Source organism: Neomonachus schauinslandi, chromosome 8 (assembly GCF_002201575.2).
Source record: "Neomonachus schauinslandi chromosome 8, ASM220157v2, whole genome shotgun sequence".
Taxonomy (NCBI): Eukaryota; Metazoa; Chordata; class Mammalia; order Carnivora; family Phocidae; genus Neomonachus; species Neomonachus schauinslandi.
The window spans coordinates 107151489-107165692 of NC_058410.1; the positions used below are offsets into that span (position 1 = coordinate 107151489).

General features: G+C 53.1%; 2 protein-coding genes across 6 annotated transcripts; one reads left to right on the forward strand and one right to left on the reverse strand.

Annotated features, from left to right (window-relative positions):
- Positions 1-1028: 1028 nt before the first annotated feature.
- Positions 1029-12136, reverse strand: LOC110582189 (kelch domain-containing protein 3). 2 transcript variants are annotated; one of them, XM_021692130.1, is made up of 15 exons: positions 11953-12104; positions 9377-9589; positions 9023-9199; positions 8748-8863; positions 8494-8565; positions 8151-8364; positions 7986-8072; positions 7744-7852; positions 7544-7617; positions 3191-3338; positions 2467-2533; positions 2288-2392; positions 1852-1926; positions 1623-1740; positions 1029-1183 (listed from the first exon to the last, which is right to left on the reverse strand). In XM_021692130.1, exons 2-15 carry the CDS (start codon positions 9528-9530, stop codon positions 1047-1049), a joined length of 1653 nt encoding a protein of 550 aa, XP_021547805.1. In that variant the 5' UTR covers positions 9531-9589; positions 11953-12104; the 3' UTR covers positions 1029-1046. The 2 variants fall into 2 exon arrangements, with proteins under 2 accessions (XP_021547805.1, XP_021547804.1); XM_021692129.1 differs by lacking the exons at positions 1029-1183; positions 1623-1740; positions 1852-1926; ... (1 more) ...; positions 2467-2533; positions 3191-3338 and adding exons at positions 5663-6287; positions 7343-7421 and having other exon boundaries at positions 11953-12136.
- A 160-nt stretch (positions 12137-12296) lies between these two features.
- On the forward strand, positions 12297-13973 carry MEA1 (male-enhanced antigen 1). Of its 4 annotated transcripts, none has more exons than XM_021692118.2 (4): positions 12297-12412; positions 12925-13205; positions 13291-13393; positions 13694-13973. In XM_021692118.2, the coding sequence occupies exons 1-4, from the start codon at positions 12349-12351 to the stop codon at positions 13843-13845; spliced, it is 600 nt and encodes a 199-aa protein (XP_021547793.1). In that variant the 5' UTR covers positions 12297-12348; the 3' UTR covers positions 13846-13973. The 4 variants fall into 4 exon arrangements, with proteins under 4 accessions (XP_021547793.1, XP_021547794.1, XP_044773458.1 ...); XM_021692119.2 differs by having other exon boundaries at positions 12361-12441; XM_044917523.1 differs by lacking the exon at positions 12297-12412 and adding an exon at positions 12448-12475.
- Positions 13974-14204: the final 231 nt, after the last annotated feature.

Genomic DNA, 14204 nt, shown 5'->3' on the forward strand with positions numbered 1-14204 from the left:
TCCCACGACCTGAGCCAAAATCAAGAGTCCGACGTTTAATCTACTGAGCCACCCAAGCACCCCTGGTTTTGTATTTTATATTTCTAACATGTCTTTGCTGGTCTGATTCTGTTGTCTATTGTCCCTAATGACTCTTACTCATGGTGATTTCTTTCATTGTGTGCTTTGTATTTTCACCAAGAGCACACATTCCTTCAAATTTTATCTGAAGGAATTCCCTGAGGCTGGGGTTTAAAGTACAAACCTCAAGAGAAGATTACATTTGCTTCTGCCAGGTGCCTGGGAGCACTACCAACCTGAGACCACTTCAAACTGAATTATTAGCTTGAGGATTTTCCAGTCTACACAGGTAATCTGAACTCTAGACCCAAACAGTACTAAGAGCCAGCTGTGTTTACACATTCCGGGGAAACTTTTTGTTCTCACCCCCTACCACCCCTTGTATCCAAAACCAAAGCTAAGTAGGTCAGTTGTGGGAGTGGTTCACTCCTCCAATGACTGTGTCTTCTCTGAGGTTTAAGTAGGAGGAGTCTCTGATCTGACTTCCTTCTTTGTGGGAGCCTTATGTTTGCTGCCAGCCCCCACAAGTGGCCCGCTGAAACAGTAGTTCTAGGCCACTCACAAAGCCCACCAAAAAAGCAGAAAAAAAAGAAGAGTGACAGGAATGTTTATGAATGGACTCTCACATAAAGTCCCAGCCCGAGGAGCCATCCACAGACTTCATGGCCTTCACCAGCCTTAAGACCACTCACTGGCCCTTTCTCTTCTCTACCACAACCACTGCTTTAAAGCAAGGATGGGAGGACATGAGGACATGATGAACCAGATCCAAGCGGAGGAAGCGTGGCATAGCACAAGGTTGAGCTGCTCTTCTTCTCCAATGCTGGGGCAGTCCAAGAGCCCTCTAGTCGTCTTTGAGCCAATCTAGCTCAAGGGCAGCTACGATCCTTGCCCTTGAACGGAAAAGAACCAGAACAGGCCAAGCCCAAGTCTGTCCCCACAGATCCATTTCCCACTGGGGCAGTGGCAGAGCTCAGGACAGCTCCTTACTCTTTGCTCAAGGGGAGATGTCTCCGGTCCTTGCCTGCATTTCGGCGCCTCTTTCGACCCAAAAAGCTCTCTAGCTTCTTGCTGCGTTTTAGCTCCTTGAACTTCTCAGCTAGGACCAACTGGCGCTGCTCAGCTAGAGGACAGGGAGAAAGAAGGCTGGTGAGCAAAGGAGGAGGCACTCTCCCCTCTCCCCAGGTCTGTACCTCTCAACCACTACGCTGGGATACAGGACTTGGAGTTCACTGGCAAGTGCAGCACGTGGACTTTTTCTATGACCCGCTGCTTTCTCTATTACACCAACTGTGAGCTCCTTCTATGTGCCCGGCGCAGCATATGGAGGGGAGGCAGGAGAGAGATAAAAGCAACACTCCTTGCTCGTAATCTATACTTAGGGATAGGAGAATAGTTACAAATAACTCCTCCCTACCATTTCTACTTTCTTCCAACTTCCCATGGCATCCAGCCTTCTTGCCTCCCTCAGGGAGCTCATGGACCCCCAACACAGCATGCTGCCTCCATGGCCACCCAAGCCCGTCCCTGTAAGCAGCCTGAGACAGCTGTGTCCCACTCACATTTCTTCAGGAAGTATGGCCGATGGCCCTGCTGGGCCCGAGCCCTCTGCTCCTGCTTCAGGGCCAGGCGCAGCTCCTGTTGCCGCCTGCGTTCCTGCTGTGCCATTTCTTGCTGCTCCTGAGAAGCCAAGAGGAGGTGGGTGAGATGGGTGGGCAGGAGGGACTGAGAATCACCTCCTGACTGCCTTGAACTGTTCTCACCACCCACCTGCAGTTCTGACCCACTCACCATCCTCTGAAGCAGCTGCTGCAGTTTCTCATGCTCCTGCCCCAAACGGTGCTTCTTCAACTGCTTTTTCACCAGCTCCACAGTGCAAAATGAATAGGATGGTTAGGAGTCTGTACATGTTAACTGCAATTCTGTGCCAAGCATTATTCTAAGAGGTTCACACATGTTAATGCAAATAACGCTCTGAGATATGCATTACTATTACCTCTTTTTATGATTAGAAAACTGGAAAGTTAAGGAACCTGCCAATGGTCACACAGCTAGTCAACTAATGAACCAGGATTTGAAAATAGGAAGCAAATTAGGGAGAGTTAAATCAGTTAAGGAGAAATAAATCTGCCCACCACTATGCTCCCTGTTCCCCTCTGCCTGACTAACCTGTTACCCTAGTTTCCCACCCCTCGGAATCCCCATGAGCCAGTCTCATGTTCCAAACCTCTTTCTCTTTGGCTCGGATGTCATTCAGGAATTCATACGTTTTGTCAAACACCTCAGGATTATATTCCCCTGACAGATCGTCAAAGCGGGGGTCCCGGGCTACCTTTGGAGAGAATGAGAGAGTATAAAAGAACTGTTCAGTCTCCCCTGAGACACTTCTTCCCGCCTCTTCCTCACCTTCTTACTGATGGGGACAACTTGACGCAAAAATGGCACCCGGACCTTGGCTGACATTTCCAGAGGCCTACGGAGAAATTAAAGAACATGTCTAGGGTCTCCAGTCTTTTTTATTTTAAGATTTAATTTCTTTCCTTTTTGAGAGAGAGAGAGAGAGACAGAGAGAGAATGTGCATGAGCAGGGGAGAGCTACGGGGAGAGGGAGAAGATCTCAAGCAGGCTCTACGCCCAGTGTGAGAGCCCGATGCAGGGCTCGATCTTACGTCCCAGAGATCATGACCCGGGCCAAAATCAAGAGTTGGGCATTTAACTGACTGAACCACCCAGGTGCCCTAGATTTTATTTTTTTGTGAAGCTTTTATTTATGTATTTGAGAGAGTGAGAGAGAGAGCCCAAGTGGGGGAGAGGAAGCAGGCTCCCCGCCGAGCAGAGAGCCCAATGTGGGACTCGATCCCAGGGACCTGGGATCATGACCTGAGCCGAAGGCAGACGCTTAACCAACTGAGCCACCTAGACACCCCCCTAGATTTTATTTTTAAGTAATCTCTATACCCAATGTGGGGCTCGAATTCACAACCCTGAGATCAAGAGTCACATGCTCTACCAAGCCACAGAGGCGCCCCAGGGTCTCCAAACATGATCAAAGGCCTCCCACCCAAGAATTCAGACACCTACCCAAGGTCCCAGGTATTCTCCAGTTCCTGGAGCAGGCCCTGCTCCTCACCTGTGCTTATCTGCAGCACATGCATTTTGGACACGTGGTCTAGAACCTTGCTTCTTAGAACTGTTTCCAGCTGCCAACTGTTTGTATGTCTTAGTCCCCACTTGGCTCTGCAATTCCAACAGCTCTTCAAATGACATGTTAGATGTGTCTGTGGAAGGAAGGGTGGGGACACAACTCAGCAAAGCATCTCCCAGTGCTGCAGAGACCTCATCCCACCCTCATTCCTTAGGTAACTGACCCTTTCCAATATCCCCGTCAGACCCATCACTACAGGCCCCAGGCAGCACAGGTCATAATGGTGCTACACGGACACCTAACTTCCCAACCACTCCAGCCACCTGAGGCCTCACCTGGCTAAGGACTGTAAGGCTGGAGGTGGGCCAAGCCACAGTCATCTCCTCTTTTGAATCATGCCTCCACAGGCTTCCCCACAGGGCATGTTTCCCTTGCTCAGTGACCACTGTCGGTGCTCTGCTTCATACTCTCAGCACCTCTCACCAGTGCTCTAGCCTGCTAACTGGTCTCCCAACCTCTGTCTCCTCCCGAAGCTAGGCTTCCCAATTCAGGTTTGACAGAGGCATCTAAAATGCAAAGCTGAGGGCGCCTGGGTGGCTCAGTTGGTTAAGCGACTGCCTTCAGCTCAGGTCATGATCCCAGGGTCCTGGGATCGAGTCCCACATCGGGCTCCCGGCTCAGCGGGGAGCCTGCTTCTCCCTCTGACCCTCTCCTCTCTCATGCTGTTTCTCTCTCGCTCGCTCTCCAATAAATAAATAAAATCTTCAAAAAAAAAAAAAAAAAGAAAAAGAAATAAATAAATAAATAAAATAAAATGCAAAGCTGAGGGGCGCCCGGGTGGCTCAGTCGTTGAGTGTCTCCCTTCGGCTCAGGTCATGATCCCAGGGTCCTGGCATCGAGCCCCACATCGGGCTCCCCGTTCGGTGGGAAGCCTGCTTCTCCCTCTCCCACTCCCCCTGCTTGTGTTCCCTCTCTCGCTGTGTCTCTCTCTGTCAAGTAAATAAATAAAATCATTAAAAAAATAAAATGCAAAGCTGATCTCATCACTCCCATCTCTTTCCCACACATATATGCTTCAGATCACATTGCTCCAGAACTCAAAACTCCTCAATAGCTTCCTCTTGATCAGAGTAAAAGCTACAGGCCTTATAATGCTTTGAAAGACCCCATGTGATCTCTAATTTCATGTCCTTCCCACTCCTCTCCAGTCAACTGGTCTCCTAGCAGTTCCTGAGCAAAAAGGTCTATGTTCCTGCTTCAGTTCCTTTGTATTTGATATAGCCTCTGCTTGGAAGCTTTCTCCAGATATATCTAGTGCTTGCTCCCTCAGCTCCTTCAAACCGTTGCTCAAATGTCATCTTCTCTGTGAGGCCTTCTCTGACTACTTAAAATTGCAACCCCTCCCTTGCTTTCTCTCCATAGCCCTTATAAACTTTTTTGAAAAACTGAGATATAATTCACATGTCATAGAATTCACCCTTAAAAACACACAATATCATGCTCTGTTGCCTTTTATGCTATTTACTTTTTTTTTTTTGCTCACCCTTTCTGAAAGGTATGTGAACAGGATTTCTTTTAAGATTTTAAGTAATCGCTACACCCAATGCGGAGCTTGAACTGACAACTCCGAGATCATGCTCTGGCCACTGAGCCAGCCAGGCGCCCCAGGAACAGGAGTTTTTGATTGTTTTATTCACCGCTGTAACTACAGCAGCTAAAACGGCATTTAAAACAGCCTGCACACAGTAAATGTTCAACAAATGTTTCTGAAATTGGCGAACGCTGACCTACTAACCCTTCCCCAGCAACCCATGCCTCTCCTGATTGACTGTGCTTTTACACATGCGTTTTCTCCCTGCGGAAAACGCTCATCCTCCTTTTCAGAAACCGCCCAACATCTCCTAACCCAGGAAGCGCCCCCTCACTGTCCAATGCGTCGGCGGCGCTCCCCACGGTGGCCTCTTCAGACCTCTCACGATGACTGCGCCGCCACCTGCCCTTCTACCCGTGCCCCTCTGCCCGGCACCAGGCCCTCACCCTGCCGCAGGCCCCCGGCGTCCTCCCCGCCGCCCCGGGCCCCGCGGGCAGACCCGGCGGCCGCCGCGGCGCGGGAACTCTCTCTCGGCATCGGCTTGTGGAACGCCGCGGCACCGAAAGGCACTACTTCCGCCCTGGCGGTTCTCGCCCCGCCTCTTCCGGCCTCACCCGGAGGCCGCGTCTGCTCAACTCGGTCGTTGAAAGGGCCGGGCCCGCGGGCGCCCACTGGAGGTAAGGTCGCCACCTTTTTGTCGCATGGCGCTGGACTCCGCGCTCAAGAGAAACTAGGGCCGGGCCTTGGTGGGTTTTGGTTTCCTTTTGCTCCTGGTAGAGAGGCCAGAACCTCAGCACCTTGCCCCTCTGCAAGCTTCTGCCATCCACCCCCATCGTATTCCACAAAAACAGGTCACACGTTTGTTGGAGATTTTTAATTCATTTTTATAAAATCTGAGCTGGCTGGGAGCGCCAGGGAACAGCAACAGCTCAGGGAAGGGTGGGATTATCTGCTGGTCCTCGCCTCCCCAGGTCAGGGAGAAGGAGGTTTCATGGCAACAGCTGCAACTCCTCTCAGCTCTCAATAGATGCTCATGGCTCAAGCAGGGGAGGGGGTGGAAACAAGGGTCGGGGGGGAAGCTCCTGAGGCTCAGACACTGCTTGCTTCTCCCTTCTCCCCATTTCCTTCGCTTCCCAGCAGAGCCTGGCTGGCCTGGGGCAGAGCAGAAGCCCAGGAGCAGTTGGAAGGAGGTGTATGGGACAGAGCACCAAGGGGAAGGGGCCCTCGGCCCAAGGGAGGGAGGGATCTCGCCCTCCCCCCTACAGCTCCCCACTGAGTTCACAGCACAGGAAACACCTCTAGTCCAACAACTCCACGCAGAGGTATACCGAGTCCAGGGTCCAAAGGGGCAGGCAGGTGAGGGATGGGAAGGGGCAGTGAAGAGAATAGCAGGCTCAGGAAAGGGAGGCGGCAGCAACGTTCTCCTACCCATGGGAGGAGACGATGGGGCGACTGATATTGCTGTTGGTGGTCATGGCATTCAGCTCCCACCTGGAAGGCCAACAATGACAGGCAAAAAGGACAGATCGGGGGGGAGCCTCCACCCCCAAGGCCAGAATTGCTCAAAGCTATGAACACACCAGTCCCTTCAACATCTGAAAGCTCAACCACCCACAGCCACCTCCTTCCTTAGGGCCTTACTAATGAGTTTAACAATCAGACCCCACCCACCACCAAATCCAGCATCACCCACTCCTCCACCTGCAACCTCATGTGGACTTCCTGTCTGTTTATGTATGCTTGTGCCCAACACCTAGAAAAAATCATCTGTGTACACAGCTCAGTAAACTTCCCAACCTACCTTTCATCCTCTGCTCAGATCCAACCAGGAATGTCTGTTTTTGCTCTCCACTCCTATCCCTTTAAAGGGCCTGACTCAGCTCTCCTAGGCTTCCAGAAGCCTTCCCTGCCCCTCCCACCACATAAAAATTAAATCCCTTTTTCCCCCTTTTTTTGACAATTCTATCATTCTACAAAGATTTACCAAGTACCTCCTTATGCCTTGTACACTGTGTCACCAGATGCTGAACACACACCCTCTCAGCAAGTAAGAGTTAAACTGAACTGATACAAGGAGAGGGAAGTGTCCAGAATGACCCAGGAAAACACAACTGTACACCAAATAACTTTTGGTGCTTGATTTGGACCTAAGAATGGAATTCAAAGGAAGTAGCTAGGAAGGACCTCCCTTAATTCTGGAACTAATGTGATCCAAAGATTCCTAAACTTGTTGGTACTTCACAGCTAACTTTGAAAATTTAATCAAACTTTCTCAGCATGCTAAAAACAACCGAATAGGCTCGGGACTCAAGAAGTATGCTTCTGAGCTTGGTTTGAAACACCAGATATTTTTTTCCCCCATATAATTTACCACTGATAATTGGGGCAGAACTGAATCTCCTTCCCTTTCACTCTCCACAAGTACACTACATTTCCAGCGTAACAAAAACCCCTGTCCCCTCTATACTGAGACCAAGCTCATCAGATCATGCCTGTGCTGCCCACTCACCCTCAGCCAAGCCCTGCTCTCCAACCACTCACTGTACCTGATGTCATGGGGCAAACAGGACTGGTCCAGGTTATACTGAATCACGGCCAGTTTACAAAGAGTCTTCAGACTAGGGCCTTTAAAGGAGAAGTCACGGAGAGGGAGATGGTCAGAGGCAAGCAAAGGGTCCAGTCCTGAATGTCATCACCCAAAGCCAGGGACCCTGTGGCAGTAGCACTCTGGGAATACATGTACTTACTAAAGTCCAAAATGTGTAAGTCAGAATGATCTATGAGGTCAAATTCATCTCCCAGACCTTCCTCAGGAGATGGACTGTAGGGATCAAAAAAGAGCTGAAGGAAAGAGGAAAGACTACCCATGAGACCCTCCTGCTCAAATGCCTCCCATGCAGTTACAGACCTGGGCCCTTCCTTGAGGCCTCCCCGCTTTCCTCCTAACCTGGTACCCCCAAAGAGAACAATCTTGTCACCAACAATACAGCAGCACTGGCGCCGGCGGGGACATGGCCCCTTCCCCTTCGGTTCAATCTTCTTCCAGGTAAAGGACACTGAAGAGAAGTGTATATGGAGGTTTAATACCTGCCCAGTCCAGATACCCTCTCCACCCCCACCCTCTTAGGATTTTTTCCCCCTCCTCCATCAATTGCTCCTTGTTTTCCCCCTAAAGGCAGTGCTCTGTACCAGGGTTAAACTTCCAGAGGTCATGGAAGTGCCGGTTCAGCCTTGCATTATAGCCACCGAAGATGTACAGCTCCCCATTGTAGCCAACTGGAAGGAGAGAGGAATGTGGAGTGTGAGGACAACGGGCAGAAAGGGGGGGCCCCACAGGGACAAACAGACACTCACAGGCTGAGTGGCTCCGGCGGCCCTCGGGTAGCACCGGAGTGGGTGGACAGTCCAGCCAGGCCTCAGTCCTGGTGTCAAAGACACGGATGCGGTTGCAGTAAATCTCGTTGTTGGAATGGAATGGCCCAAAGCGGTCGGCACGGCCCCCAAAGACATACATGTGACTGCCCAGCATTGTAGCCGAGTGGAAGTCCCTCCAGCGTGCAGGGTTGCCCTGGGCAGGAGCAGAGAGATGAGAGGGAGGGGGTCAACATGGCGGCTAGGAGGGGATCTGCTCTCACTCAGCTTCCTATGATTTCTTCAACTGAGGGTAAGAATCTGGGAGAAAGAAGAAAGGGCAGACCTTTGTACAGATAAGGGTCCATGTCATGGTGCTGGTATCCAGCTTGTGAATGTCATTGGAAAAGCAGTCCGCCTGAGTGGGAAGAGAAAGGAAGTGAAGAAAGGAATAAAACATGGGATCAGTGGTCACTCTCTGACCCTCCACTTGTCCCCTCAAAACCTGCGAACAAGTCAAAGCCTCCTATTGCACCACCCTCAATTTCCCTTTCTCTTTCTCATTCCCACCCTAAACCACTACTTTCCTCCCAGACATACCAGCTGCTCATAGCCCCCGAAAATGTACATGGTCTTGCCCAGGACACAAGCTGAATGTCCGTCCCGGGCTCCAGGAACTGTTCCTGACACTCGGGGTGTGGACCACTTATGAGCATCTGAAAGACAGAAACAGATGGGCCAGGTAAGCAACCTCTGACGCCCCTTCCTAGACTCTGGGGTGCCCCATTCCCAGCCGCCTCAGCCCACACCTTTCCCCGCCCCCGTCCCTGAGGCATCATTTGGCAGAATACAGCTTCTCTGTGACCCATACTCACTGACATCAAAGGCATAAAGCACATTGCAGGCCCCTTCGGTGTCATTCCGCCCGCCCCAAAGGAAGACCGTGTCGTCGATGAGGACGGTCGAGTGTCCATACCGCATGTAGGGTACCACAGGAGCCTGCCCACGGATGGAGGGTCTCACTGGGGGCAGCTTTGTCCAACGCAGGGACACTGTGGGCACAGATCTGCTCAGCCCTGGAAAGCTCCCTCCAGGCTGCTCACCGTTTCCCAAATCAGATACTCATTCCCCCATCCCCTCTGGCCACGGGGACCACCGCCAAACCTCATTCAGCTACCCGTTGCCCTCCCTGACGTGGGTACCCAGGGACGGCCCCAGCATTGGCTCACCTGCATTGAAGATGTGCACATCAATCTGACGCAGTGTTTCATAGTCTTCACCAGAGCAGTAACCCCCGAAGGAGTACACCCGGTGCCCAACAGCCACTGCAGCATGGTTCACCCTGCGGGGCCCGCCCTCCAGGTGCACTGTCCACCGTAACATCCCCTGGGTCACTGGTCACAGCCACATGCCCCCCCGGCACGGCCTGCTGCCTCTGCTACCTGCACACAAGTTAGGGCCACGGGCTCCTCAGGCAAGGCCTTTGTCTGGCTCACCGTGACTCTGCCCAGGACCAGCCCTTGACTCCAAGTGTCACCCTGGTGGCCCTCCCACACCACCCCTCCAAAGTTCAGGTGGCTGGCCGTGGCCCAGGGGAGAGGCAGAGGTCAGGGAGTTTGCCCCGGCCCCGTGTTCTCCAACAGCAAAGGGTGGGGCCGCTCCGACCTGACTGACAGCTCTGAATCTGCTGATCAAGGGCTCGGCATGGTCATCCTCATTTACTCATGGAGGCCCCATCGCGTCCCTGGCCTGGCACAAGCTCCAAGTGCTCCCCCGCTCCCCCCCTCCCCCATCCTCCTTCCCAAGGCAGTGCATTCTCTTGTCTCTCCGGCTCTGCTCCGCTTACTGCCACCTCTCTAAGAATCTCTGCTCTTTAAGGTGGGGAAAGGGATCTCAAAATACTCAGGACTATTAATAGCCCAGCCAAACCCAATCGGTCCATTGAAAGCTGGCATTGGTGCTTCAAAGCAGAAAAGCTTTTAGGCCTTTAGAGTGAAACAGTCCCCCTATCCAGGACAGGGTGGGATTGATTCAGGGCAGGGACATCCATGGATGGTTAGCCCCTCATAGGGAGCTCCTGTCAAGCTGAGCTGTTGTCATCAGGGTCATCCAGGGCCCCTCACAGGCACTCAGAGTTCCTTTGACAGCTGTGCCTGGTATCCTGCCAAGACTAGGAACTCAAGCCAGAAAGGTATGTGTCTGCTGGGGACTGAGGGGGTAGGAGTGAAGAGGAGGGGTTTTCCCCTCCTACTACTTCCCCAACCCTGCTATTATAAGGATAAACAAGCTATTTTAGCAGCTCTTTTCCCACTTGGATCCCTGAAATGGGGATGGGGTAGGGGTGCATTAGAAAAGAGAAAGGAGGGGCGCCTGGGTGGCTCAGTCAGTTAAGCATCTGCCTTTGGCTCAGGTCATGATCTCGGGGTCCTGGGATAGAGAGTGGGCTCTCCACTCAGCAGGGAGTCTGTTTCTCCCTCTCCCTCTGCCCCTCCACTCATGCTCACACTCTCTCTCTCATAAATCTTAAAAAAAAAGAGAGAGAGAGAGGAAGGAAACAAACAAAAAACGCCCTAGGGCAGGACAATAAATAGACCCAGGCATGACCTGCCAACCTAGAGATAATGGGTACACTTGAAGGCTCTGTCAGACAAATGCTCCTCCAACTGGTATTGCCTTCGCTGGCAGGCACCTGCTGGGTTTGAGTGGATCATCTGCTCCCTGTTCAAGAAGCCCTGGCAGAGGGAAGAGTCTGACAGAACCTCAGACACAGAAAAAGCAAGGGAGGCCCCTCAAAAGAAAGAGACATGGCTTTCAGCTGGCTTGCCACCCCCCTCCCCCTTCAACCTCCCTCAACCCCCCATCCCATGCTTTAAATAGCCAGCCTGCCAAACCTGAAATAGCCCCAGCAGGAAACCACTCTCACTTCATTATTCCTGTCCTCAATCCAACAGATCTTGGATCTGGGCTTGCGGGGAGATAGGAGGTTGAAGGGTTTAGGAATTCGAGTCTTTCATTTTCCCTCATAGCTTCTACTCCCCCCTTCAACTATGTCAAGGTAAAGTAAAGAATTCACAGGGGAAGAGAGAAGCAATTCCATCCAAAGGTGGACAGAATCGTAGCTTCTTCACAAGGACAACTCAAACTCATGGAGAAAAGCCCCCACCATCTCAGGGTCCCCGCTTATCTCTGGGTCTCCTAGATCCTTCATCATTGCTGCATTCTCAAGATTCTTCCATTCCCTTCATGTACATACCCCCTCCCTGGTCTCTTGCAATGTTCACTCCCCATTTCTGGCCCTTCTTGATCTCCTGAGAGCTTTGCAGTTTTCTCCTTTTTCCTTCTCCCACCGCACCAAGCTCCACCCCAACAGCCCTCCATTTTCCCTCTTCCACTAAGGGAGAAAAAGCTAATATTCACTGACCCCTTTCGGCCAGGGATAGTCCTCACTCTACATGACGCTATCCCTGTCTTCTTCCAGTCATCCCAACCTCCCCTCCCCCACAATACTAGACCCTCCCCCCCCTTTTCTTCCATTCTCCTCAGCTTCCCCTTCTCCTCATAGCCCAGTCTTCCTTCCAATTCCCTTCAGTGCCTCCGCCAACCACCAGGTCTCCTCCACCCGTTTCCTCACCATCCTAACCCAGCCCTTCTTTCCCCATTAACACTTTCCTTTCCCATCATCCCCCTAGTTCCCTCCCCACCCCCACCTCATCGTTCTCAGGCCCCTCCCCCACGACTCCAGATCCAGGTATGGGCGACCCCAGCCTCTCCAATTTTCCTTGTCCCTTAACCCATCCCGGGCTACCTGCCAGGCCGGGCCGGGGCGGGGCCGCGGGTCCTCGCGCTGCCTGCAGTCTAGAACCCGTTGCGCGCCAACCGACACCTCGGTCCCCAACGAGATAAACACAGCCAGGCTCGGTCCTTCCGGCGGGCAGCCGTGTGCGCACGTGCAGTCAGAGCTAAGTGCCCGAAGCCTATCGGGACTTGTAGTCCACGGGTTTCTGGAGAGTCGTGAGGGGCCGAGGAGTGGGCAGGAGCCAAAGGAGATTGTGCGCGCGCGCGCGCGTGCGTGCGTGTGTGTGCGCGCGTGTGTGTGTCAAAACCCGTGGGGGTCACTGGGTAATGTAGTCCTTTGTTGTCTGGGCAGGGGATAGCGGAGGCGAGACAAGGGGCGTACTGCTCGTCCTCGTTCGCGTCAATCATGAGCACGGGGCGGGGCGGGAGGACCAGGCGCCCGAGTACGTCCTGCCCCGCCGGAAGTGAAGGTGTGGGTTCAGCCGCGGGCTCCGAGCGGGTGAGGCGCGCGGAAACACCGGCGCCGAGAATCGGTGGGGGCGGGTGGCGGACGCCGCAGCTGGGGCCATTTGAGGGGAGCCCCTGGGGCCTAAAGGGCGTTTGTCAGGCGGTACAGAAGGGAACCCGTTGGAGAGGGGAGAAGGGGGTGGGTGCTCCCTGTCTAGGGGAGCTTGTTTGGCGACCCGGCGTTCCCAAGTCGCGGGGTAGGAGAGGGCGGGGTTCTGGACGTAGAGTCTTTTGGGAGGTGGCGTGGACTCCATTCGGGCTGTTATTTAAGAATTGGCAGAGCAAGTCGGGTGGGCCTCGGTTCAAGATATGAGTCGATTTAAAAGGTGGAGGGCCCAGGAGAGGGTGGGGTGCAGGAAGCTGGGGAGCGTTTGAATGTTTTGCGGACCCAGGAGACCACAAGGAACTGGATGAGGGGCTGAAGGTGGACCTAATTTCATCCGATCCCTGTCCTCCTGCCTCCCTGTCCTTGCAGCCCCTGCCTGGATGGCAGCAGTAGTTCTAGGGGGAGACACCATGGGCCCCGAGCGTATCTTCCCCAATCAGACTGAGGAACTAGGGCCGCACCAGGGCCCTTCGGAAGGCACTGGGGATTGGAGCAGCGAGGAGCCTGAGGAAGAGCAGGAGGAAACGGGGGCAGGCCCAGCTGGCTACTCCTATCAGCCCCTGAACCAAGATCCTGAACAAGAGGAGGTGGAGCTAGCACCGGTGGGGGACGGAGAAGATGTAGTTGCTGATATTCAGGATCGGATCCAGGTATGGTGGAGGAGGCACTGTTCTGGCCAGGTGAAGCTGGGATCCCTGAAGGGCTGGCCCTGAACTGTCTTCTCTGGCTCTGCAGGCCCTGGGGCTTCATTTGCCAGACCCACCATTAGAGAGCGAGGATGAAGAGGAGGAGGGAGCTACAGGATTGAGCAATCACAGCTCTATTCCCATGGACCCGGGTAAAAAGAGCATTTTTTCATTCTGGAATAATGATGGAGGAAAGGGACTGGTCAGACCCAGTAAAGGGGAGTCACGGAGGAACACCCTGTTCCTAAAACAACAGTTTGTATTCTAAGATTTTACACACTTAAGAATCCAGGTGAAATGCTATTGTGCTAGACTTGGGTGATGGGCAGTCTTGCCTGGAAATAACAAGATGGGTTTGGTCACCCTCCTAGCCCAAGGGTTATGGGTTAATTCAAGGAGTGGGGAGCAAAGCTGGTCCCGCAGTTTCTATCCCCTGTTCTCTGTGATTTCAGAACATGTGGAGCTGGTGAAAAGGACGATGGCTGGAGTAAGCCTGCCTGCACCAGGGGTTCCTGCCTGGGCTCGGGAGATATCAGATGCCCAGTGGGAAGATGTGGTACAGAAGGCCCTTCAAGCCCGGCAGGGTACCCCAGCCTGGAAGTAACTAGCCTGAGAGCTGCCTTATCTCCCTGCATTCCAGGCCAGAACCAGCACAGGACTGAACATAGCGGTGGTTGTAACGTCCATCTCCATCTTTCTCATCTCCCTTTCTACATCAAGGCAAATCAGACTTCTTCTCAGAGACCCACTTTATTCAGTTCTGTACATATGGGGACATCGGCCCAAGCCCAACCCATCTTAGCATGTATCACTCTGTGGAGAATAAAGCACCCTATGTACACAGCCAAAAGCTGCACTGCCTGGGCCCCTGGGACCTGGGTCTGGCCCTCCTCAGCCCCTTGCCCCTCCAAGGTGTCCGAAAGGGACAAGTGGGGGCCTGCCCATCATCAGCATAAACAAGGA

Bases quoted from the DNA above. Each gene is read 5' to 3' on its own strand.
- LOC110582189 (XM_021692130.1), bottom strand. From the start codon at position 9,530: ATGTTACGGTGGACAGTGCACCTGGAGGGCGGGCCCCGCAGGGTGAAC. The intron at 8,566-8,747 runs GTATGTCTGGGA...CTTCCCACTCAG, and splicing joins TCGGGGGCTATGAGCAGCTG to GCGGACTGCTTTTCCAATGA. The intron at 7,853-7,985 runs GTACAGAGCACT...ACTTCTCTTCAG, and splicing joins CCTCTGGAAGTTTAACCCTG to TGTCCTTTACCTGGAAGAAG.
- MEA1 (XM_021692118.2), top strand. From the start codon at position 12,349: ATGAGCACGGGGCGGGGCGGGAGGACCAGGCGCCCGAGTACGTCCTGC. The intron at 12,413-12,924 runs GTGTGGGTTCAG...CTGTCCTTGCAG, and splicing joins CTGCCCCGCCGGAAGTGAAG to CCCCTGCCTGGATGGCAGCA. The intron at 13,394-13,693 runs GTAAAAAGAGCA...CTGTGATTTCAG, and splicing joins CTCTATTCCCATGGACCCGG to AACATGTGGAGCTGGTGAAA.